Below are 24,308 nucleotides of genomic sequence, written 5' to 3' on the forward strand. Positions count from 1 at the left end.
TATTTTTTATATTTTTTTATTGCCATTCGTAACGCAAGTAAAGGCTTCCATAGGTAAAACTTGGTCGACGCGCGAGTGAAAGCTGAGTGCTGTGCCAGCACTCCCTCACCTTAGCTGTTCAGCGACGCATTGCATACATTCTTCTCGGGTATGATGAGGGCCATGATTAGCGCTGGCGTTCATTGAACCCGCTTCTAGGTAATGAATAGCAGTGCCTAGGGTATAGTACTTGTGCCGTTAAACAAGTACTGCTGAGTTCTAAGAGTTTAACATCAGTGATCCTCTCTACCTTTTCTTGTTTCCTTGTCACGTATCTCTAAAGTGCAAGGATACTACCGGTTGGTTCACTCAACATGACAAAGAGCTTAGGAGAGCGCCCAAAGACGAGACACAAGTGCCTAAGTTGTTCGTTTTCTTCCCGCCTCTTGAACTTTGTTCGGTTCATTTGTCTATCCGATCTGCTAATTGCCAATATAAAAATCGCACTTCATTTTCATCTGATTGTTTTGCAGTTTTGTCACTTTTTGCTCTCATGCGGAAATAAACATGTCCATATCATTCTCTGAAACTTTTTATTGCACTACGTGATAGCCGAACAGCTCTACTTAAGCGTTCACAGAAGATTTGCGTCTATATTTAGTAAGCCCTGTCTCTATCGTCGAATATGTTTTGTTAAACTTTGAGCAGATCAAAACATTTGTGGGAACCGCGCGAATATTTAGGCTGTTCTGAAGGAAGTGGCTGAGCAATTCATTTCAGGGAGTGCCGCTACAGCATGGAGATTTGACTGACGCATGGAGCAAGTTTTGATCATTAGACCCCATGCTTACATAACCGCTTGGAAAAATAAAAGCATGGGTGAGGTTTAATTTCGTCGAACCTGGTTATATATATATATATATGTGCCAACTACCTCCTGGCGTAAATCAGATTTACTTGATACGACTTGGCGTTTAGATTGCAATTTGAAAGTCACCATCGTTTGGCCACAGTCAGTTATGGCTAGATATGAATTTTGTTTCAAATCGGGCATGGTCATATTTCGGGGGTGGTACGGGCCAGATTTTGGCAATAACCCTGGATTGTTTTGGGGGTCATCATTGTGTTGCGGATGGTCAATCATGGTTCGACATCGACATTGGTCAAAATCGGCCGAGGTAAAAATCTGTTCGTGACCCAGGTCTAATCTTGAAGGTCACAATTGAGTTTTGCACGGTCAGTTATGGTACATCAGTTTCGCTCCATGTCGGCGAGAGTCAAATTTCGGCAGTTGTCCGGGCCAAATATCGGTTATGGCACGGGCCAAATTTGATTGTCACCACTGTGTTGAGCGTGGTCAATTAATTCGCCGTTGTCGAGCTGTAGATTTTGAGATAATGGTGTTTGCTTATTTCAGCGTGACCTCGTGTTGCTGTAGCTAGACAACGGCACAACGAAAAACGATAACAAAAATTCACGAGATCCTGGTTGGTGAGCGTATAAGCGCTTTAGGCCTAACATGGGAACCAGAAACAACAGCTACCTTATATGCTGCACAAAGCTAAGCGCAGTCACGAACTGCCCTCGACACGTGATTTGCGTGCGCATAGCAACAGCAAAAGTAACTTCTTTGAGTATAGACGACGGGGGCAGAAAACTTTCATAGAAGCTCAATGTCGCCCATTTCAATTTATTTCATACGACCGGAGGAATGACTATTCAGTTCAGTTCAGTCGTTCAGTCGTGTCCGACTCTTCGTGACCCTATTGACCATGTCACGCCACGCTTTCCGGTCTCTCACTATCTTCCTAACATCACATAACTTCATCTGCAGTGCCTCGAGGATGCCATCTAATTATCGCGTTCGCTGCCTACCCCTTCTCCGGCAACCCTCAACCTTTCCCAACATCAAATCTTTCTCCAGCGACTCCTCTCTTCTCATCAGATGACCAAAGTAGCTGAGCTTTAACTTTAGAATTTGACCCTCCAATGAGCAGTCAGGGTTTATGGTCGACAATATTGACTATTGATGCGTTGTAAAAGAGCTCAGTCTTCGAGCGCGATTCGAACCACCACCGGCGAAAAAGGACTACTTCCAGACGACGGCGATTTGGACAACTCGGTCACTTTAGCGATAAACATCAGTTTCCTTTAGTCTCCAGGTGCGCTGATGTAGTTGAAACTGAAACTAGCCGAAGTTTCTTACCACTGGCTGAAGACGTTATCGAGTCCCCACCTTCGGTTGTCGCTGAACCTGCGTGCTAGTTGCCCAGGCACTAGCGAGAGATTCTCCGCGGAGCGTTGGCCACACTGAGCGGTGTTCAAGATGCAAGTGGTCGCGCATGTACCTTGTGAGTGGGTGGTAAAGGAGAACGAAGACGAGCTTCCGATGTTTTAGTTTGGTTTGAAGGGTTTTACGCCCCAAAGCGACTCGACCTACGAGGGAAGCCGTATTGAAGTGCTCTGGAAATTTCGACCACCTTTAACGTGTGCTGACATCGCACAGTACACAGGCGCATTGCTTTTCGCCTTCATTGAAAAGCTGTCACCGCGCCCGTGATGGAACCTGTGTCCTTAGGTTCAACAGTCGAGCGCTGAGCCACCAAGCGAGGAACGGGCTTTAGAAACAAAGCCAATAACTGTACGTCGTATATTGGTGCAGGTCAAAGAGTCTGCAATTTTGTGATACCGTCTACCGTCACTTGGTGGGATGACCGCAAAGAATGAGCGATCACGACAAGGGCCTAGTTGGCATGCACCTGAACGTTCGATTTCGGAACAAACTTTCAGAACCGCGCTACGAAATGCATCACTAGGCGTGCGTTTGGGCAAAGAAGCGACATATTTGAAGTGCCGAACTTATTCAAGATTCCCCAGAGTGCGCTCTGTGCCATGCCGAACTTCTACAAGATTCCCCAGAGCAAATTCTCCGGTGATGAGAAGTGTGGCAATGACTCTACTTCTATTACCGTCACAATATGATGCCCAGTCAGGGCTGGTGAAGCGTATACATAAACATAAACATGCATATCAGGGCGTATATATGGTGGTATATAGCGCGACGACTCCAACTACATACAATGCACGGTGCGAAAGCCGAAGTGAAAGGTGCCAGCGTTGCGACAGCTCGTTCGGGCCTCCAAGCAGAACAGGAGCCGAGCTGGGCTCGTTGAGCGAATGCTTAACGAGCTGCGACACGAATACCCCAAAGCGAACGCAGATTGCCGGTTGCGTCGGCCGTAATGCTTTCGCCGTGCAATGCGACGCGCGCGCAAATGGTGTTTCTGCGCTGAATAGCACAGCCATCAGTTATGCATGAGTAAACTAGGCGTGCCGCCGGCTCAAATTTCTTCGTCGCTTGTGGGCGGGACGTCATCAACTCAACGAGCCGATTCCTTGATGAGATACGGTATAAGCAGGGCAAGAAAGCGAACGTATACGGAGCCCTATATAGGGTATCATATGCGAATGCGATAGAGGCACGTGATGACAACGTCACGCTAAAGAAAGCAGGTGGGATGTATAGTAACGCATGCTGTGCCATATACACGTATACGCTCGGCGTTTCGCTTCCCCTCCCCCCTCTTTTTGTTTCACCTTTGCCTACATATTTATAAACAAAGCCGAGTCAAAATAAAGGTTTTCTTTTCTCCTGCCGCAACATATTCTGTCTGTATCCAACGTGCAAACTGACGTGCTGCGTCGCTCAGCTTTGAACTCCGACATCCTGGTTATTTAAACAGGCTAATTAGGCCCTTGGGCACTGCAAGACCTTTGCAGGGGCTTATGCGACGGAGACCGAACGAATGGAGAACGTCTTACAGCACGCAATTACTTTCAGTAAAAGGCCGCGAAAGATGATGTGTTAAAAGTATATATTTCTTGTAATAGGGCGCAGCTACGAACTGAACTTCTATATAACACACTGCTTTGCACGGTAGCTCTCATTTCCTTTAACAGGCGTAGATCAGTCGGAGCCTAGCCCCTGGGTGCGGTTATCTGTGCCGTGTAATATAATGATCCAATTGAAACTATTTGCAATTCTTATGCATTTTGCTATTCGCTACTTGCTAAAATAGCGCCACACAACCGCTCTTGTTGGCAGCTGCTAGTCTTCACGGTGAACGATAACGTAAAAGCAGAACCGGACAAAATCCCCATAGTATATCGACTCAGATATGTTCTATGGTCACTCGTTCGTCTGAAATATAGTACGTTAGGATTTTTTTCGTATACAAAGGATTTAGGTTAAAAATGCCTTCCTTTTCGTTGATTTGGATCACACTCTGAGGGATTCATGCCATTCGCTACACGACTTCAGAGATGCGAATTTGAAAAGCGCTTCCCATCCTTTCAGATGGGAAGCGCTGGGCGGCATGGCGTGGAGTTTGCGTATGTTCATCTCTCAATAACTGAGTGAATTGGCAAACGCTGTAACTCACAGAGTACCGCGCACTTCTTAGCCGAATGAGTATGCCCAGTTGAAGCGAAAATGAACAGGGAGTAGGAAAAAGAGAGTAGGAGCCGACATAACTAACCCGTGTGTAGTCCGATGCGCAACCGCAGTTGCTCGTGGGGCCTGTGGTGGATGGTGAAGGATCGGACGTTGTGCAGCAGAGCAAGAGACATGCGCGCGATCTCACGCGCATGCAGGTTGCCGTTGGACACCGGGATTCCGGACACCACCATGTACGCGTCCCCGATGGTCTCCACCTGTGAACGGAGAAGAAGGCCTCATTTTCTTTTTTTGTTTTGCGCTCAGTTATGGAAGGTCTACGTGTGTAGAGCGAAAAAAAGATGAGGGCGCACCTTGTACACGTCGAACTCCTCGATGATGGAGTCGAAGCACGTGTACAGGTCGTTCAGCAGGTTCACTACCTGCATTGGCGAGAAAAAGGGGACGGATGAGCTGTGGATGTCCTGATCAACTTGCTAAACATGGCCACTGGAAATGGCGCAGAAGGAAGGGATGCCCTCAGGAAAGGGCGGTGACACGCACCATTTCATGAAGGAGCATTCAGGCGAAAAGGAAGGATTCCTAACTCCTGAGATAACAAATCCAGAGCAGCATGCAGCAATCGCAACCTTTAAATTTTACGCCGTAGCCGTCCTCATTAAGCAAGCCTCATTTGCAAATTTCCAACAGAGAAGCGTCGAATCCTGCTTCGAATTCCTCGTCTGCCTCTCCAGCTTTCTTGTCGGTGACACAGCCATGAGCAAGTGAGACAGTACTGTTATCTAGACACATTGCTTCCTTGTCTTTTGTATACAGATTCCTTTTCCAATCTTGCAGCAGTAGGGCCGGCTCTGTTGGCTGTAATCTCGCGAAAATGAAAATTGTAATTTTTAATGCATCTCCTGGCTAAGGTACACTCGGGTCGTCGCCACCGCCGCAGGGTAGCCATTGGTGAGTACTTTGTGCCGAATTGGCTACTTCACTATACTCTGCTTGGCGACGCAAGCTTCAGTTTGGCTCCCTTTCTGGCTACTTCAAACTTTTCTTCTGGCTCATTTACTAGATATTTTTGTTTTTGTAATGACAAGTAAAAAAGCTAGTAAATAGAAACAACCCGTTGATTAAAAAAATGCTGCCATTGTAGAGTATGCACTTGTCCTGAAAGATGCGCGCGCGTCATCACAGATGCAGGGATAGTTCCACATCGAAGCAGACTGAGCTTATGCGCGTTCGGCGCCGCTTTAAAGACTCAGTTTTGGGCGCTTGTAAACTCCGTACTTGAGGCGAAAGCTGCATACCAACTGGGGAGCATCTAAAAGCACTTCCTCTGTGAATACCGCGCATTTTAAGCGCAGTGACGCCGTCAAGCGGTTGCCAACGATGTCTTTCTCCACCCCAAAGGTTTTTCGAGCCACTTTCTGTTCATTTCTTCGTTCAAGGAGAATGAGAATGAGGACGAGAACTCATAACGTGGTGCAGGCCTCATTTGCCCAATCGTGGGTGTGACGCTTAGTGCCCCTGGTTGATCTTAAGTTTCTTTGGAGCGATGTATTACGTGGCAACATGACTGCCCAACTGCGGCGAACTGGATCCAATGCGTCTGAGTTTGAGATACGCTCAGCGCCACGGACATTTGGTGTAGGTGCCACTTTCCCCGCCAAGCGCAACTCGCACTGAAAATTTTTGTCACTGCCAGTTTATTTCAGTTTGCTTCCTGACCGTGTAATTTCTTGTGCCAATTAACACGAGAAAAACTAAATGCGCAACAAAATGAAGCTAGACTTCCTTACGGTGATTCTGTGACTCGGTTTTCACATATATGGGTCCAAGTAAATGGCGATTTAACATTTCAACCCCATTTACACCGCGTTGTTGGCTAGATATATTGTACTAAAGTTAATCTGTAAAAAACAGTATTTATTCTAGATGAGCTATGTGCACGCTCACTGGGCATTTAATGATTTAGTTATTTATCTACAACTCAACTGCGATTTGAAGACCAAGCAAAATGGCTAAAATTTATAGCTTTTTATCTGTCTCTTGTGTATCTCAGAACATTATTATTTACTCTTCATTATTGAAAACTCTATTCGGAATATCGCTCAATTTTGTTCTATTTGACGACAAATTTGGCGCTAAAGGCAAATGACATGGTTACTTTTAATTTGAGTTCAGGCTCCTTTAGTGCCAATTGCTAACAACAACGTGCCCCTACGGCAAGCTGTCTATGAATAACCACTACCAGAATGTTGCGGTACTTCAGTGGAATGCCAGTATCAGGAAAGTCAAACGTACAGACGCTCGTAAAGTTCTTATTAAGCATAATTTCCTTTTGCTGCGAGCGAAAAAGCTGCTGTGAGGACACTTTACATCCCTCAAAATCTCTGACTTTGTACAAGTAATCGGCTGGCTTGAGCGCAGAGACGCTTTAACTGTTATTGGCGTTTGGTGGCAAGGTAAATACCGCGCTGCGATTGGTGTTTACATTTATAATTGCTCAGGATTGCGGGATTGGGCAACGAACACTGAGAATCCTAAAAGTGATCGGATCCCACACGATAAAAATATAAATAAAATTCGATCTTGTTGAATACAGGATTTGACGTAAAGCTATAACCACCATGCAACCGCAAGTCTTTCCCTACAACATAAGCCGCTACACAAGGTAACATCGATTTTTTTTTTTTTTTTTTTTCAGGGAAGTGCTCACACTTGACGAGTTATACGAAGCATCGACGAGGAAAACGAGCAGCTTAAGGCTGTCCGATGAAACGCGACTGTATAGATACAGAACTTTAGAATCTTATCGTGATACTCAATAGCTATTCGTTCGCCCAAAGAAGCCAGGCAGAAAGCGCTGGTTTGGTTTATCTGGAACACTGACAGTGACAATTATTCGTGTGATAGCCCGCGTCTTATTGAACCCGTAACACAGAATGACCCACCTTGCTCTCCTAAACGAAATGTACGAAAACGGCGCTCCATGCATTCTTACAGTTGATTCTCAGTCATTTAGCGCTTGGGGTAAGCTGTTCAGAATTAGAGATATCAGTCGCATACGAAAAAAAAAAAAGAAAACAAAAAAACCGAAACGCATGCGCTTAATAGCATTCCACGTGTAGAACGACTTATCGGAATCGGAATGAGAAATTGTGGAACTTAAATATGCACTTGCATTGTCTCGTACGAGGACCTTCACCTGGCTTCATAAATACAGCATGCTTTCCAATCAAAGGTCCGAGTGTACTGCTGTAGTACTGGGTAAACTTAAACAGGCGTGGGCCACGGTTCCTAAATCCCGGAAGATTGCTTCCGTAATCCCCGCTTCAAAGCCCCTGCGAATCTTCCCTGACTAACTAATCCTTCTCATCCGTAGCCCTAACTAGCCGCTAGATGACCGGCGCTAGGTTTCTTGGGTGGATCCGTACGAGAGGAAAGTTATGCATGCTAACGACGAGGTTTTTCAGGAACTTACGCATAGTGTATGCGTTCCTGAACATCGCGTTATATGTGTTCAGCTCGAACGTAGCCGCGGTAGCCCCGCCATTTCAATATTGAGGTATCAAGACCCATTCACACTTTCGAGTCGCGAATGGCGTTCAACTGGCTACCTCTTGCAACAAGGTAGGGTTCGACTCCCTTCAAGGCAAAATTACTTTACAAGGTAATAAATTCAGCACTTTTCTATATATTTTTCTAAAACTGCGAGAAAGTAGATAAACTGCAGACGCAGTTACTTCTACATTCCTTTCTATATTTACGCCAAGAACCAAAGCAAGCAGTAAAACTAACGCGAAATTCTCCCGTTTGATGTGACGCACACAACATTCGTTCTCCCACAGCTCAGCTAGTTCCCAGCCCTTCTCCTCTCCTAAAGAAGTGGTCGCCCCAAAGATAAGAACAACACACACAGGTAGGGACAAAAAGTCTCTGTACCACACGTCTGGCAATTTTGGACTAGAACCACGGTGCAGGCAAATTATCAGCTTATTTTTCTAGCCCACATGAAAGAAACAAAGTTCAACTTTCACATCGACAAGTATATGGTCTGAGACTACTGAACGATACGATAGTTATGCGCTTTGATAGCAGCTTGCTTGGTCTACAGACTTTTGTCCCCGATACTACAACAAAGCGGGAGCATTGTCGAGCCCCTTCACTACCCCATCGTTACAGACAGAAACGAGCGGCGAACCCAACCTCTTCCTGTCCACCCAGATTTCAGCTTTATTCAGTGTATGGGAGTATTGCATCCTAGTTCTGACGGTCCTCGTGAAATCATGTCGGAAATCGACTTATTGAGTCGGTTGGCGACTCAATTTTTCTTAGGGTGGTATAGCAGTTGTTTTTCGGTGAGTTGTGCCGTTCTTAAAACTTCGTGTATGAATGAAAAGCTCTCTTCCTGCCAGAACGACTGTGGGTGAATTGTGACGAATAAAGAAGGTTGCAATATTTTCGGTTGCTCGAAGAAGAGTTTTCGCCTCACAGTGTGGTGCTGAAACAATTGGTGGCACTTGTCAATGTATCAGTTGCCCAGAAAGAACTCCGGAAACGGGCCGGGTAAATCCATGCAGATTTTTTGGAAAGGGACATGTGGCGGATAATTAGGGTGGCTTAGTCGTGGGTCTCTTGCGACAATAGCACTCGAGACAGGTTTGCACGTAGCGCTTCACAAACGCAGCAAGCCTGGTAATATTTTTGGCACTGAACACTAACGTTCAGGAAAAACCAGGTTACCCGATGAGGGAGCACGCCTGCAAGACTGGTAATATTTTTGGCACTGAACACTAACGTTCAGGAAAAACCAGGTTACCCGAGGAGGGAGCACGCCTGCAAGACTTCGTCGCGAAAGGCCTTGTGTACAACGATTAGACAGACAGCTTCCGTCTAACCACCACTCTTTTTTTTTTTTTTTTTGGAGATGATATCGTCACGTAAACAGGATAACGACAGTTTACGTGAGAGGTCTGTGGGCGGAGTCTAAGCGCTTCCTTCAAGACACTCAATAAGGTGCCACAGTGTCGTTCCTTGGTCGTTCAGTAAGACTGCAAGTGGAGATGGAGGCCAAAAAAACTGAACTGCTTTCAGGTTCAGCTTTGTTGTCATGAAGAGGAGCGCCAGACAGAAAATCAGCAACACTGCGCTTCTTTCCTGACTTCTAGATGATAATAAGGTTGCAGTCGAAGACTCTGGCGTGCAAGTCGCACTGAGGGATCTTTGAGGTTCTCCGAGCAGCACAGCGAGTGAAGATTGCTCACTAGTCGGAAAGGGCGCTTATACAAATATGACAGAACTTTCGTCACTGAAAATAAAATAGCTAGGCATATCTTGGCAGACAGACAAACACACACATGAAGGAACGAAGCGACAGGACAAAGCGCTCTGTCCTGTCACTTCGTTCCTTATTGCATTTGTCTGTCTGCGCTGTAAACCAATTTCAGTAATGCGCCAACTAGTCTGTAAAAACGTTCTTGCAGCAGTGCATCTCGAACCACGACAACGTGCGCCTTGCGTAGGCGATTGCGTATTCGAGACAATCGTGCCACTGCACAAGGACAGCATCGAGGCTGACGTGGGTGTGCTGCTCTGTCAGCTTTCTTTTCGAAGTGTCCATCTATGGACGTACTTGGAAACTATGTCGGCCGTCTTCGAAAGCTGGTTGTTGCTCCCGACCCCAGATGAGCGGTTCTTTATCTCTTCCGAGGCGGGTCTTGGTGCTAAGCTATGTCGGTCAAAGCGTCGATAACAGGCGTATAGGGCCGTCAACAGCCATGCAGAAAACGACGGGCACTTCGTTTGTCCGTTGGGATGGGAAAATCAACAATGGTTCCTGTCTTATCAGGATCCAGGCTAGCGCCCTCAGTACTCACAATGCAGCCCAAAAACGACAGCTCTTGGAAAGCGAAGCGACAATTGTATAGCTTGAGGAACAGAACGGGTGAACGAATTGCTTCGAAAACAGCCCGCGAGCGCCTCGAGTGCCCTTCGTAAATATAAAAGGAAGTCACGATATTATACACGAACACGAGGCATGACTGCTATTCCATGTAGGAAAGCACAATGCCCATCATTCGTTGGAAGGTTGCAGGAGCCGAGAACAGGCCAAAATGGAGCACCTTGAATGTGTACGTCGTAAGGCGGTCCTCTCTCGATCGCGTTAGTCCACCTCTATTCGCCAATGACCACTGCGCAAATCGAGCTACGAGAAGTACGCGGCATGGCGCAGCCGGTTGACTCATTATTTGTCCTGCCCATGCCCCTTTCTTCTTGAGTTCGACTAGAAAATGATCAACTCGAGTTTATACCCACTCTGCGCGGTTCCAGTCGCTTAACGTTACTCCTACTATTTTGCGTTGCATAGCTCTCTGCCCCATAGGTTAGTACCAGTAAGATACAACTGGCATTTGCTTTCCTCTTGAGGGATATCGGTTAGGTGCTAGTCATGACCAGCGAACACGTGCTAAATGCGTTCCATCCGAAATTCCAATTTTATCCTCCCAGTTATTTCCTTTTTAAGGCGAAAACCTTTATTGCCTCATCGCTGTCGTCAGCAAAAGTGTCACGCTTTTGCTGCGGCTCTGATTGGTTGAGACGGCATGACGTCATGGAGGTCATGACCAATCACCGACCACCACCATAGTAAGCGCGAATGCGTGCCTTATATGACCGTGTGCCAATAAGTGATCAATTAGTCATTAATAATAAATTATAATAATTACTGATCGATTATCGATTACTAATTATGGCTTATTACTAATTACCAATTATTTTCTACTTATTGATACTTACTGATTAGTGACAGTTGCATAATTAATTAAATTTTCTAATTAATGCCGCGCACACACACAACAGTAAACGCAGGAGGAGGAAGATGAGGTTAACCCGTAAAAGAAACCGGTTTGCTACCCTGCACTGGGGGAAAGGGGTGAGTGGATATAAAAGTTGTGAGAGAGGGGTGGGTGAAGTTAGTACAGTCACATCACATCACGTCACAGTCATATCACGTAACATGACAGCAAAACCATAGTCTTTCGATTAGGCCTCTGCTTTTCATAAAGCGGAGCAGTGCCTGGGAGGCCTTCACCGCAGACGATCGCCGTGGCCAGAGACCTGAAATCTTAATTTCAGTTAATGGGCGTCCATCTAGATGCTACAGCGCACGGAATAGACACTGTCTTTCCTCACTGTATATGGGGCACTCACAAAGAATGTGGCCTATAGACTCGTCGCACCCACAGTTTGTACATGCAGGGCTGTTTGCCATACCTATCATAAAAGAATACGAGTTTGTGAATGCGACACCAACCCACAGGCGGCACAGCAAAGTTTCTTCGCGTCGGGGTATGCCAGGTGGAAGCCGAAGCTTCAGGTCAGGGTCCAGAGATTTTAACCGGCAGTTCGCAAACTGGCCAGAATTCCACAAGGAGAGCGTGTGTTCCCGCTCAAGTGCCGGAAGCCTGCCCGCTGCGTCTGCCCTGGAAAAGGAATTAACACACAATCGCCGTCTTGGTGGGCTGTTCATGCGACCTCGTCCGCCCGGAGAACGCCCGCCATGCCGCTGTGTCCTGGAAGCCATTGGAAGATGAGGTCATGTCCTCCATTAATTGCATATTGATGAATTTGTCTTATTTCCGCAACTAGTTGTTCATGGGCTCCACGGCGAAAAGCCGCTTTTAAGGCTTGCAGGGCTGCTTTTGAATCTGTGAAAATAGACCACCGCTGAGGGTTCTGCTAACTGATATGTCTAATTGCGACAAGAAGAGCGGTTAGCTCTGCAGCTGTTGAAGAAGTCTAGTGAATTGTCCTAACTTTTATTTCTGTATTAATTGAGGGTATGACCATGGAGCCTGAAGAACTCACGGAATTCACTGAACCATCGGTGTAGACGTGCAAACGATTTCCATGGTGCTCATGAAAGTATTCAAAAGTGATTTGATTTAGTTCTGTCGGCGATAGCTCGACCTTCTACCTGATGCCGGATATTGAAAGAAGCACGCGTGGTTTATGCAGGCTCCATAGTGGAGAGACGGTCTAGATGCGGGTGTAAACTGGGACGGCAAAATAGCGCGATGCGCATCAACGGTCTCTGTAAACCATATACGCGGCCTGGTAATTGGAAGACTGGCCAAATGATGACAGGGAACCCGGGAGATGCGTCGGAAATGTTCCCCCAGGGCGTCAACTGTTAGGTAGGTAGATATGGGATGCTCCTGTGCAATTAAAATGGTAGCAGCCATATAGGCACATTTCGGCAATCCCAGGCAGGTTCGCAGAGCTTGAGCTTGAACGCTCTGTAGAATTCCTAAGTAGTAAACGCACAACAACTGCGAAGATACAAGGAGCGCGATCTCGTCGCTACCAAGCAGAATTCACTGAATAAATGCGCTCGCAGAATGTGAAAGAGTAGTCGCTCGCTTTACACGTAGCAGCATATGAATGCTGCTACGAGTAAAGCGAGCGACTCCCCAGTACATGCGCAACAGTCGCGTAGCAGAATGCAGCACTCAGGCTTTTGGCTTTCATCACTTAAGTCGCCAAAGTGTCCTCGCAAAGTGTCCCCAGTACATGCGCAACAGTTGCGTAGCAGAATGCAGCACTCAGGCTTTCGCCTTTCATCACTTAAGTCACCAAAGTGTCCTCGAAAAGTGTCCCCTGTACATGCGCTACAGTCGCGTAGCAGAATGCAGCACTCAGGCTTTCGGCTTTCATCACTTAAGTCGCCAAAGTGTCCTCGCATTTTTGTGCTCCTGATATGCAGCTACTATCGGGGCTAAGTAATCATATTCGTCTACCACTTCCAGCGCTTCGTTAACTATTGTAAACTGCTGTTCCTTCACGAGGCTGTTGCACCTTAGCGTTCTGCATATTAGTTTTTAGGCCAACTTTTCTGCTTTCCCTGTCTAGATGACTAATCATTCTTTTCAAGTTGTCGCCAGCGTAACTTAGCAAGGCAATGTCGCCAGCGATTCACAGGCTACTGAGGTATTATTCACTAACCATTATTCTTGACTATTCCCATTCCAGACGTCTGGATACTTCCTTTATGCAAGTGGTGTAACGTACTGGGGAGATCGTGTTTTCATCATTACCGTAACACCTTTCTTTATGAGAATTTTATTGCTTTTTTGTGGAGGACGATTTATGGGGTTGCTTTGCGTCTACTATATACAGATATTTTCCAGTGCATTCACATATGGTCCAGCCACACCCTGACTTCGCAATGCTTGCATGGCTACATGCTGAGGCTTCTTCTGAGCCCTATCATTTTCGTAACCTATGATTGCTATGTATAGGGTCTGGTTATATTACAAATATTTTTCTATCGCGTGGTTCATAGTGTCGATATAATTCATTGCAGAGTAACCTTTATGAAAGCCCGCATGGTCTTTTTTTTATTGAAGTCAAAGGTTTTCCTCGTTTTATAATGCTACCACACCAGTAGGCACCTTGTACGTAACGGATAGTAAGCTGATCGGTCTGTAATATTGTACGTTCTCTTTCTTATGGATTAAGATTAGCTAGCGGATTAAAAAAGAAAACAATCTGGCTTGCTGACGACAGTGCTGGCTGTGCCTATTCAAGCCAATAGAATTCCGAATGAAGACCTCATTCACTGGCTGCATTCGCGATGTTCCGCCAATGAATTATCGATCGCAACGACCGAGCAGTCGAATAGATTACCCGTTGGTTGGCTCATCAAAGTGCACGGGAACTAAACTTCACGATACCCTCGAATATCTGGCCAAGTCTAACTTCAGGAGAAGGCGCCGCAATATACAAACAACAAATAACTAAACCCTGTCAGAACACCTGAGAGACGTGCAGAATCTTATTTTCCAACGCCGCCCGTCACTGAATACGGAGCAAGCGCATGTACTTCATACTAAGTTCATACTAACACTCTTCTCATCTCATTAATGCGCTGACTTTGTATGACCTGACACAGCTCCCCAGGACAGATTTCTGGAGATCAGGGCAAATACGGAACACATTTTTCCAGCAACAACCGTTAGCTTTTGTTATTCCCCTTTCCCTTCCCCTCCTTCCTATGCTTGTATTTACTTGAGTTCAGCGAATGACCGACAGGCCTAAATGGAGAAAACGCTGTATTTCACTGGGCCTTCGTGTCGGCCGGCCATCAATAAAGCTTTCCCTCCTCCTCCTGTGGTGCCTAAAAAAAAAAAAAAAGTTGTCAAATATGAGGCACACCCTCGCTCTTTGCTAAACCCTCTGAGAGTTTTTGAGTTTTAGGTGATATGTTTGGTTTGGTTTGTGCGGTTTAACGTCCCCAAAGCGACTTAGGCTATGAGAGACGCCGTAGTGGAGGACTCCGGAAATTTTGACCACCTGGGGTTCTTTAACGTGCACTGACATCGCACAGCACACGGACGCCACTCCGTTTCGCCTCCATCGGAACGCAGCCGCCGAGGCCGGGATTCGATCCCGCGTCCTTGGGCAGGTGATATGTATGTATGTATGTATGTATGTATGTATGTATGTATGTATGTATGTATGTATGTATGTATGTATGTATGTATGTATGTATGTATGTATGTATGTATGTATGTATTGTTGTGACGCTGGGGCTATGTCGACCCGGCCTTCACTTGGTAGCGTGCAGAGACTCGGGGTTGAAGTAGGATTGAATCTTCGAAGTTGGCGAAATATGTACAAGCAGGTTTAATGGCACTTTGAGAAAACTTATTTACAATATTTACACGAAAAAGAAGGGTACATCAGCAAAATGGCAAGCGTTAAGAGTTCATAGCGAGAAGCGACTGGATGAGCCGTTTACCCAGGGCTCAGAGCGACATTTCGTGCTCTGCAGCGTCCTTAAAAACCCCCTATGTCCAGCCCCTCTCTGAAGATGCTGACCAACCAAATCCAGGGCACGCCCCTCAGGTATCGGCATCCAATCGAACACTTCACTGCACTGATGGTCTGAAGCACTGACTGGTCCGGCATTCATTCGTTGGGCGTGATCACTTGTTGGCGGGAAAAGCTTGGGAACGGCGAGGAGAGGAGGTACATTTCTATTCTTCAGCAAAGAAACCACAAGCTGGTTCTGACAAGGGGTTTTACTTCTCAGAAACCCGAGTGCACGTGGCGCCGCATAGGGCTCCCAACATGGTCCCTTTTCGACAATTGCAAATCTTTCCTGCATTCCCGGGAAATCACTTAATGGCCGTATGAGTCATGCTCCTTTCTTGTCCTGCACGTCAGCGGACATGTCACTCTGTCGTCTCCTTTGGATAGGAGGCATTCATCACTGGAGGATAGCACTTCTCGACTGGAAGGGTGAACAAAAGAAAGAAAGCACTTCCTGCTATTTCCCGCAGGGGGACGTTTCTTTGTGTTTTTCCAGACGTTCTCTTGACAGGGTCAATTTGGCATTTGCAAGTTGTCCACAAAGCAAAACATGCTTACAAAACAGGATTCCTGGAAACAGGCTCACTTAGAGCCATTGGACCATCACCACATATTCACAAAACTTATCCATGCCCACAGGCGAACAATAGAGTGCGCAAATGCGGATGCTTGGTCGTAACAGCCTCCTCCCCCGCCAGAAGAGACTCGGAGGGCAGCAGTCCCAGCTGCTGCATGAAGAGACGACTTAATGGCCTGCACGTGAACGCTTGAAGCTCGCTGTTGCTTGTCGCGTTGTCTTGATTGTTGTAGGCCAAATTGCTCGAGCTGTCTGAAACTCAACCACATGTCGAAGCAAGCACTCGGCTCCCGTCTGAAGAGACCAGGTTAAAAGAAAACTGTCATTGTTGTTCGAGAAAAGCCCACTCTCAAGACGTTCAGGACCCACGTATTCCTAGAAAACCAAACGTGCTGCTTTACATAGCCACACATATACAAGCGCACAAAAAAAAAAAACCTGATTATCAATTTGGATACATGGTGAGGAACATCTCGGACCGCTTAGAAAGAGCGGCTAAGCGCGTCCGCATTCCCATTTAACTTCCCCTTTTTGTATCTTATTTCAAAATTGTACTGCTGTAAAATCAAGCTCCACCTAAGAAGGCGACTGTTCTTTGATGTCGCAGTTTGCAGCCAAGCCAGGGGACAATGGTCCGTCTCTACGGTGAATTTGGCCCCTCCAAGATAACACTGCAATTTTTGAATGGCCCATACAATGCAAGCGCACTCTTTCTCTGACGTGCAATAAGCCCTCTCTCTAGAACTCAGTTTTCTGCTCAAGTAGAGCACGGGGTGCTCATTACCGTCGTCATCTCTCTGGCAGAGAACAGCACCTGACCCTCGATCACTGGCATCACACTGGACCGTGAATTCTCGGTCATAGTCTGGAGCTCGCAATACCGGACGGCTAATCAGCACAGCCTTCAGGTTTACGAAGGAGGCTTCCTTTTGTTCGTCCCAGACTACATTTGTCGGTTCTGTCTTGCGGAGAGCGTCGGTCAGAGGGCTAGCCAAAGCTGAATAGTTAGGGATGTAGTGATTGTAGTACCCAGTCAGACCTAGGAATGCTCGAATTTCCGTCTTCGTGCTCGGCCGCGGGTAGTCTGCTACCGCAGAAATCTTAATCTCGCTGGGTTTCCTGAAACCTTGACCTACATTGTGACCCAAGTAGTCCACGGTCGCCCTTGCCAGGCAACATTTCTCGGCCTTTACGGTTAGTCCAGCTTGACGCAAAAGGCTCAGTACAGCTCTTAGATGTACCATATGGTCCGCCCATGAGTCGGAAAAAACCGCAATGTCGTCTAAATAAGGCACCGCGAATGTTTCACACCCCTTTAAAACCCTATCCATGAGTCGGGAAAAACAAAATGGAGCATTTTTGAGCCCGAAACTCATCATTGTTGGCTGGTAGCTGCCCGTCGGAGTGACGAAAGCCGCGTATCTGCTGGCGCGTTCAGTGAGCGGTACTTGCCAGTATCCTCGAGTAAGGTCCAGCGTAGTCACATATGCCGCTCTACTGACCTGTTCTACTCTCTCCTCAATATTCGGAATAGGATACACTTGATCCCTGGTGAGAGAATTTAGCTTTCGGTAGTCTACCACAGGCCTAGGGTCTTTACCTGGAGCTTCTACTAAGATCATAGGCGAAGCATAATCGCTTTCCGAGGGTTTTATTACTCCCAATTCCAGCATGCGAGTTACTTCCCTATCCAGAATTTCTCTTTGCCTTGGAGAAAATCGGTAGCACCTTGATCGCACTGGCACGTCTGAAGTCAGCTCAATATCGTGCTCAGTCAAATCAGTTCTGCCTGGCCTGTCCACGAAGCAGGCCTCAAACTCTGTTATTATCTCGCCCAGATCGGACAGCTGGGATTTCTTTAGTTCTCCTCTCTGCTCCGTCTTTCTGAGAAGCTCCTGAGCGTTGCTTCCTTTTCCGCTGAGGCAAATCAAGTTATCCCCCATCTCCTCGGGAAGGTTTAACGTTAGATTTACCACGGCTTCCCTCTGCACATAAGGCTTCATAAGATTGCAATGATAAATGCGCACTGCTTTACGCCTATCGGGGATTTTCACTGCGTAGTTAGCGTCAGAAAGCTCTGCAACGACTTTAGCAGGTCCTTCCCACTGTACTTCGAGCTTATTCTTGGGATCATTGGCTTGCTCCATAGCTAAGTCCTCTCGGGTTACACTTAGAAGTCTCGTGAGATTACTAGACACCGGCGGCAAGAGGTTACTCTCTAGAACGTCCTCATTCCGTGTCTTATCAAGCTCACTTTCTAGTTGACTTATCTGAGATGCCTCGCTCTCAAAGTTTTCTGACCCGCTATCTTCCGCATTTACCACTGTTTTAACTGCCGTTTCCTCCGCTGTTGATTTTTCTGAAATGAGCAGTGTAGCTAGTTCTCGCGCCTTTGAACGTGTTAAGGCCTGCACATCTCTGTCTCCGAAAATCAGAAGGCAAGCTTTGACCTTCTCGTAGTTGTCCGCGTCCTCCTTGTTTAGCCGCGCGACAACCTCCGCTGCCTCGCAGGGCAGAACCGTCAATAATCTCTGAGACCACGTGTCTCGCTGGAAGGACAGTTCTTCGCAAGTTCGCTCAAAGTTACCCAGATACAGACCGATATCCCCTGATATCACATATGGCTGCATGTACTTTGACATCTTGAAATCTGCCTCCTTGTTGAGAAGAGGTACCGCTAGCTGGGGACAATTGCCCGACCTCTTGCTCAACTCTACTTCTAATTTCCGGAGCTCAATTTCTAGCTCCCGCTTTTTTGCTTCTCTCTCAAGCTTCTCACGTTCGTGCTCCCTTTCCTCTTTTTCCCTCTCAAGTTCACGCTCTCTTTCCTCTTTTTCCCTCTGACGTTCGCGCTCCCTTTCCTCTTTTTCCCTCTGACGTTCGCGCTCCCTTTCCTCTTTCTGCTGTCTGAGCTGTTCCTTTTTTTGCCCGATGAGGTTCCATGCTTCACTGAGCTCCTCATCATCGGTTCCCAGATCAGTGATTGCCTTTATAATCAAGGGTTTTCGTGCCAAACCACTTGTATTAATTCCCAATTCCTCACACAATAGCAACAGTTCCGGTTTCTGCAGCTTTTGTAGGTCCATGATCGCTCCGAGTGTCGGCTACTTCCAAAACAACAGTGCAAACTACCAAACCTAAAGGCGTTTCAACACTTTTTACCAGTTCTTAAAATCTAATCCTGTTCTAGAACCTGGTCCACATCAGAAGAAAAGCCAAGCACTCACCCACACATGCGATCGATGTTCCGAGCTGCCCTCTTGGCCGATTGTTGCTCCTGCTTGTTGCTTGAGATGCCACCTCCGATCACAAGGTGTTGTGGCTTGTAGCTTCAGATCCACCTCCAATCACCAGATGTTGTGCTTGTAGATTCAGATCCCACCGCTGATCACCAGTCGTTGTGCTTGTAGATTCAGATCCCACCGCTGCCACCAGTTGTCGTGACGCTGGGGCTATGTCGACCCGGCCTTCACTTGGTAGCGTGCAGAGACTCGGGGTTGAAGTAGGATTGAATCTTCGAAGTTGGCGAAATATGTACAAGCAGGTTTAATGGCACTTTGAGAAAACTTATTTACAATATTTACACGAAAAAGAAGGGTACATCAGCAAAATGGCAAGCGTTAAGAGTTCATAGCGAGAAGCGACTGGATGAGCCGTTTACCCAGGGCTCAGAGCGACATTTCGTGCTCTGCAGCGTCCTTAAAAACCCCCTATGTCCAGCCCCTCTCTGAAGATGCTGACCAACCAAATCCAGGGCACGCCCCTCAGGTATCGGCATCCAATCGAACACTTCACTGCACTGATGGTCTGAAGCACTGACTGGTCCGGCATTCATTCGTTGGGCGTGATCACTTGTTGGCGGGAAAAGCTTGGGAACGGCGAGGAGAGGAGGTACATTTCTATTCTTCAGCAAAGAAACCACAAGCTGGTTCTGACAAGGGGTTTTACTTCTCAGAAACCCGAGTGCACGTGGCGCCGCATAGGGCTCCCAACATGGTCCCTTTTCGACAATTGCAAATCTTTCCTGCATTCCCGGGAAATCACTTAATGGCCGTATGAGTCATGCTCCTTTCTTGTCCTGCACGTCAGCGGACATGTCACTCTGTCGTCTCCTTTGGATAGGAGGCATTCATCACTGGAGGATAGCACTTCTCGACTGGAAGGGTGAACAAAAGAAAGAAAGCACTTCCTGCTATTTCCCGCAGGGGGACGTTTCTTTGTGTTTTTCCAGACGTTCTCTTGACAGGGTCAATTTGGCATTTGCAAGTTGTCCACAAAGCAAAACATGCTTACAAAACAGGATTCCTGGAAACAGGCTCACTTAGAGCCATTGGACCATCACCACATATTCACAAAACTTATCCATGCCCACAGGCGAACAATAGAGTGCGCAAATGCGGATGCTTGGTCGTAACAGTATGTATGTATGTATGTATGTATGTATGTATGTATGTATGTATGTATGTATGTATGTATGTATGTATGTATGTATGTATGTATGTATGTATGTATGTATGTATGTATGTATGTATGTATGTATGTATGTATGTATGTATGTATGTATGTATGTATGTATGTATGTATGTATGTATGTATGTATGTATGTATGTATGTATGTATGTATGTATGTATGTATGTATGTATGTATGTATGTATGTATGTATGTATGTATGTATGTATGTATGTATGTATGTATGTAATGCATGTCATCTCAAGCCACCCTGCTGTACATTCAAGAGCCTGTCTGCGCCGAAGCGACCACGCGTGACATAACGTGATGCCCGCCTTATAAAACTTGCACGCTGAGGCTCGAGGGTCCTCCTGTCCAGCCGGCCATGACGTGTTTCCCAAGGTGCAATAATACACGCTCTGGCATCACCCGTGGTCGATGGTGTGTGGAGTGGAGACAATTCCTTTACCTGCTCGACCGCTCGTCGAGTTTGCATCGTATATTAATGACCATGAGCAGAAGAGATACTGCACCACAAACGAGGCATGCGTTCATTTATACAGAGCTCGTATGCCCTGCTCCTTTGGGATTCACGGCCATGTGTAATGCATCGTCGTCTCTCCCAATGCACAACTCAGCGCGTGCCCCTTCCTTTATCGAGCGAACGGTATTAAAAACAGTTATGGGCGTTTGTGTCAATCTATACCAGACACAAAACATGCAACACTACGCATGAAAACTTCGCAAGCGCACATTGCTGAAGGGATGGAAGTAGAGGGGGGGGGGGGGGGGGGGGTTACACGGGTAACTCGGGACACGAAAGCCGGGACGCCGTATTCAAACGTCTGTGACTGCGCGCTTAACTAGCTAGCACAGAAAGCGCGAACGCGGGGCTGCTAACGAGGTCGATTCGAAGCTGTGTCTTTCACAAGACTTTAAAGAACACCGCTTCTGAATTGACGGGTCTAAAATATTGGCGAAAAGAAGAGAATAAACAAAACGTACAGAAGCTCCTCAAAGCGAGCGTCTGCTGAGTGGCTTGAACATGTTTCCCTCGCATATCCGTTGGTAGCCAAGTAATCTCACGGTCATCGACCGCCTCTGTATGTGCGCCGAAAGCAGCAATGAAACAGCGCATCCCGATATTTTACCAAAAAACGAGCTAGATGTGCGTCTCTTACATTCTCAATACTGCCGAGAGTATTCTTCGCATTTACCTATTTGCGTGCCGTCTCGTGCTCTGTCCTTCACTCGTAAGTCCCAGAATGGAATGGAGGACACGGACCATGCCTTTTAAGCAAGCAAGACAGGCCTATTCAGCGCATAAGAGGCCATTGGCGGCAAATGGCAGTCGCATCCTGTTCACTCATTGGCCGCGAATAACTCTGCCCCTTGCATTAGAGTGAACGGAACGAAGGCACGGGCTTTTGGGAGGAAAACTGTCCTTTGAGCAGGTCACGCACGTGTCTCCGATACCTGTTCAGCGAATGCGAGCATTTCGGGATGAAAAAAAAAGCAAACAAACACAGTCTGCGTCGACAGACATGCGAGTGCAGCGCGTGTCGTCGAGATAGATCAGCATATATAGATCAACTCAGGTCGCCGCATTTTAGAAGCGAATGAAAACATTGAGCATCAAAACAGGAGTGGATTAATGGGATGGCAGATTGGTGCGATCCACCCTCCTCTTCTTCCCCATCCAGGCGAGAATGAGCCGGAAATCTATGCTGAACCATATTTTAAAGCGAAAGGTCCAAGAAATATATCTTTCAAATTGTCTGTTCCCGATCGCACTTCCACGACTCGCCCATTACACCGGTCCTGGGTCATTCTTTTCAAGGCCCCGCATCGTGCAGTCTTTGTAGTGGCGGCTTCTATATAGCGATTATAATAAAAATGAGAGAGCACCGCGATACCCATTTGGACGTGTGGGAGCTCCCATAGAAAGGCACAGCGCAATGAATTCCACGAGATTCCATGAAAATAGCCTGATGGGATGCGGTCTTTAGCGTCGGGCAGCTGTGCACGACCGCTACAGAATAATTAGGATTACCTGGCGTTCAATAAAGTGTACAGATATAACGGAATAGAAGGGTCTTGTTTAAACTTCATCTGCCTCGAAATGCGGCCGCCAGTATCGGTATTCGGCTGTGCGTCTTGCAGTTAGGGAACTCCCGCTTTTTGTTTAACTATAGGGGCATAGATGATGCATTGATAATAGCTGACAACGCGTCGGTTAGCTAACTTTCTTCCGCTTTACCTTTGGCCAAATGACAAAGATCCGATAAAAGTAAACTCTCAGCTGTGTTCCTCTGCATCGACTGATTTATTCTATCTTAATTAATCTATTCAAATTTTAAATTCTAGCTTCTTTCAACCAAAGCTGCTTATTGAAGCATGAAGTAATTTGCATGCTAGTTCAAAATGTCAGCGGCTTCAAGTCTTCAGGCTTCAGGCCCGGCACCGCCGGGAAGTGTAAGAAAAGACAATGACACCAACGGGACCGTGGAAGAACATTACGCAGTACAGTTCGGAAACTCGACCACACGTTTTCGTGAAAAAAAAAAAAAAAAATTAGCTGGGGTTTAGCTTTAGTTAAACCGGTACGTTGTGTAAGCAAAGCCGACGTAGCTTCTCTTTCTGTTATTTCTTCTTCTTCTGTTTCTTCTTTCTCTTCTTTTTCTTTTTTCTTCTTCTTCGTTCTCCTTTTCTATTTCTTCTTTTTCTTTTGCTACTTTCTCTTCTTCTTCTTCTTTTCCTTTTTCTTCTTTTTTCTTCTTCTTTTTCTCCTTTTTTTTCATCTTCTTCTCTAAAGGTCAAAGTTCGAACGTGGCTACCTGCCGGGTTTACGCGATGGACTGAAACCTCACGTAGTATTGCTTAGGCAATAAAAAAAAAGCAAACCACAATGCAACGCACAGTGCGTGCAATGAAATGCGAACAAGGCATCAAGCAAAGCGCTTGCACCCTGTCAAGATGACCTCGGTTTAGATGCGATTTTTTCTGTTCATCTATGACGAAAATTCGCGGAATTCTCATTTCAATGAGCCTCACAAGCTCTATGATGAGAATCTTTTTTTTTTTTTTTGCATTATATTTATGGCAATGTGCTGTCGGTACAAGAAATTTCCACCAAAAGAATGAGGAGATCTTGACCAGCAAGAAACCCATTTCGGTGTCTCGAGAATTATAATGAATAAATAAATGAATGAAAAATAATATATTGCCCTGTACTGCAATAATTTTCCTAGTTATGCGCACATGAAAAAAAGAAAAATGTGTAGAAGTTCGAAGGGAATTTTCAGTGCACGGGCCAAGCATTTTTGCTGTAGTTCATATCTTTCTTGCGATTTTCTGGACTGTTTTGTGCAGTAGGTGTAAGTTTGGCTCGTTCTGAATAATGATCTGACGTGGCGTAATGTGTATCTTGTATTGCAGTGTATCTTGTGGCATAGTGAATTCAGTAGTGAAATTTTGATTAATTAACAACTTGTTAATTGGATATTCGCTTGTGAATAAATTTAGTATCAATTAGTGAGGTACTGTAAGTGAGTTAGTAATCTTAATTAAATGGCGCTAGCACGGAGGACTATTCCCGGGGGAGGGGAGTAGGAACAGGGATATCAAATTTGGACGTCCCTTGATTGGCGGCATTGATCTTACAGTGAGAGCTGTTATAACCAGCTATCACCGTTATAATTGCCTGCTTAACCATAGAGCATTGACTTCTACCCTTGAATTTGCAGCGTCACCCGTAATCCAAAGACGAGTGAATTAATTTATTGTCATCAGCAAGCACAAATACCCACCAACTCTTTAAGCCAATAAAAGTTTACCAGTGTACTTTTCACCTTGAAGGGAGAGGAGGGGCAAAGGAGGTTCAATAAAAAAAGAAAAACAGAGACAAGGAGGATAGGAAGCGACGGGTGGTCTAATGGCTTGGAAGGTTAAGAATCGAGAGGGTAGCCAGGGTGGAA

At 46.3% G+C, this 24,308-nt stretch overlaps 1 protein-coding gene across 2 annotated transcripts in view; it reads right to left on the reverse strand.

The window, feature by feature from the left end:
* Positions 1-24,308, reverse strand: part of LOC146186385 (atrial natriuretic peptide receptor 2-like) — a 259,439-nt gene that overhangs the window by 46,754 nt on the left and 188,377 nt on the right. For both annotated transcript variants that reach the window (XM_084607168.1, XM_084607167.1), the window contains exons 5-6: positions 4,789-4,857; positions 4,518-4,692 (exon numbers count right to left, since the gene is read on the reverse strand). In XM_084607168.1, coding sequence (XP_084463294.1) covers positions 4,518-4,692; positions 4,789-4,857 — 244 coding nt within the window. The remainder of the gene's footprint in view (positions 1-4,517; positions 4,693-4,788; positions 4,858-24,308) is intronic.

The sequence above is a fragment of the Amblyomma maculatum genome, chromosome 6 (genome assembly GCF_055883805.1).
Source record: "Amblyomma maculatum isolate TAMU_Amacu chromosome 6, ASM5588380v1, whole genome shotgun sequence".
NCBI lineage: Eukaryota > Metazoa > Arthropoda > Arachnida > Ixodida > Ixodidae > Amblyomma > Amblyomma maculatum.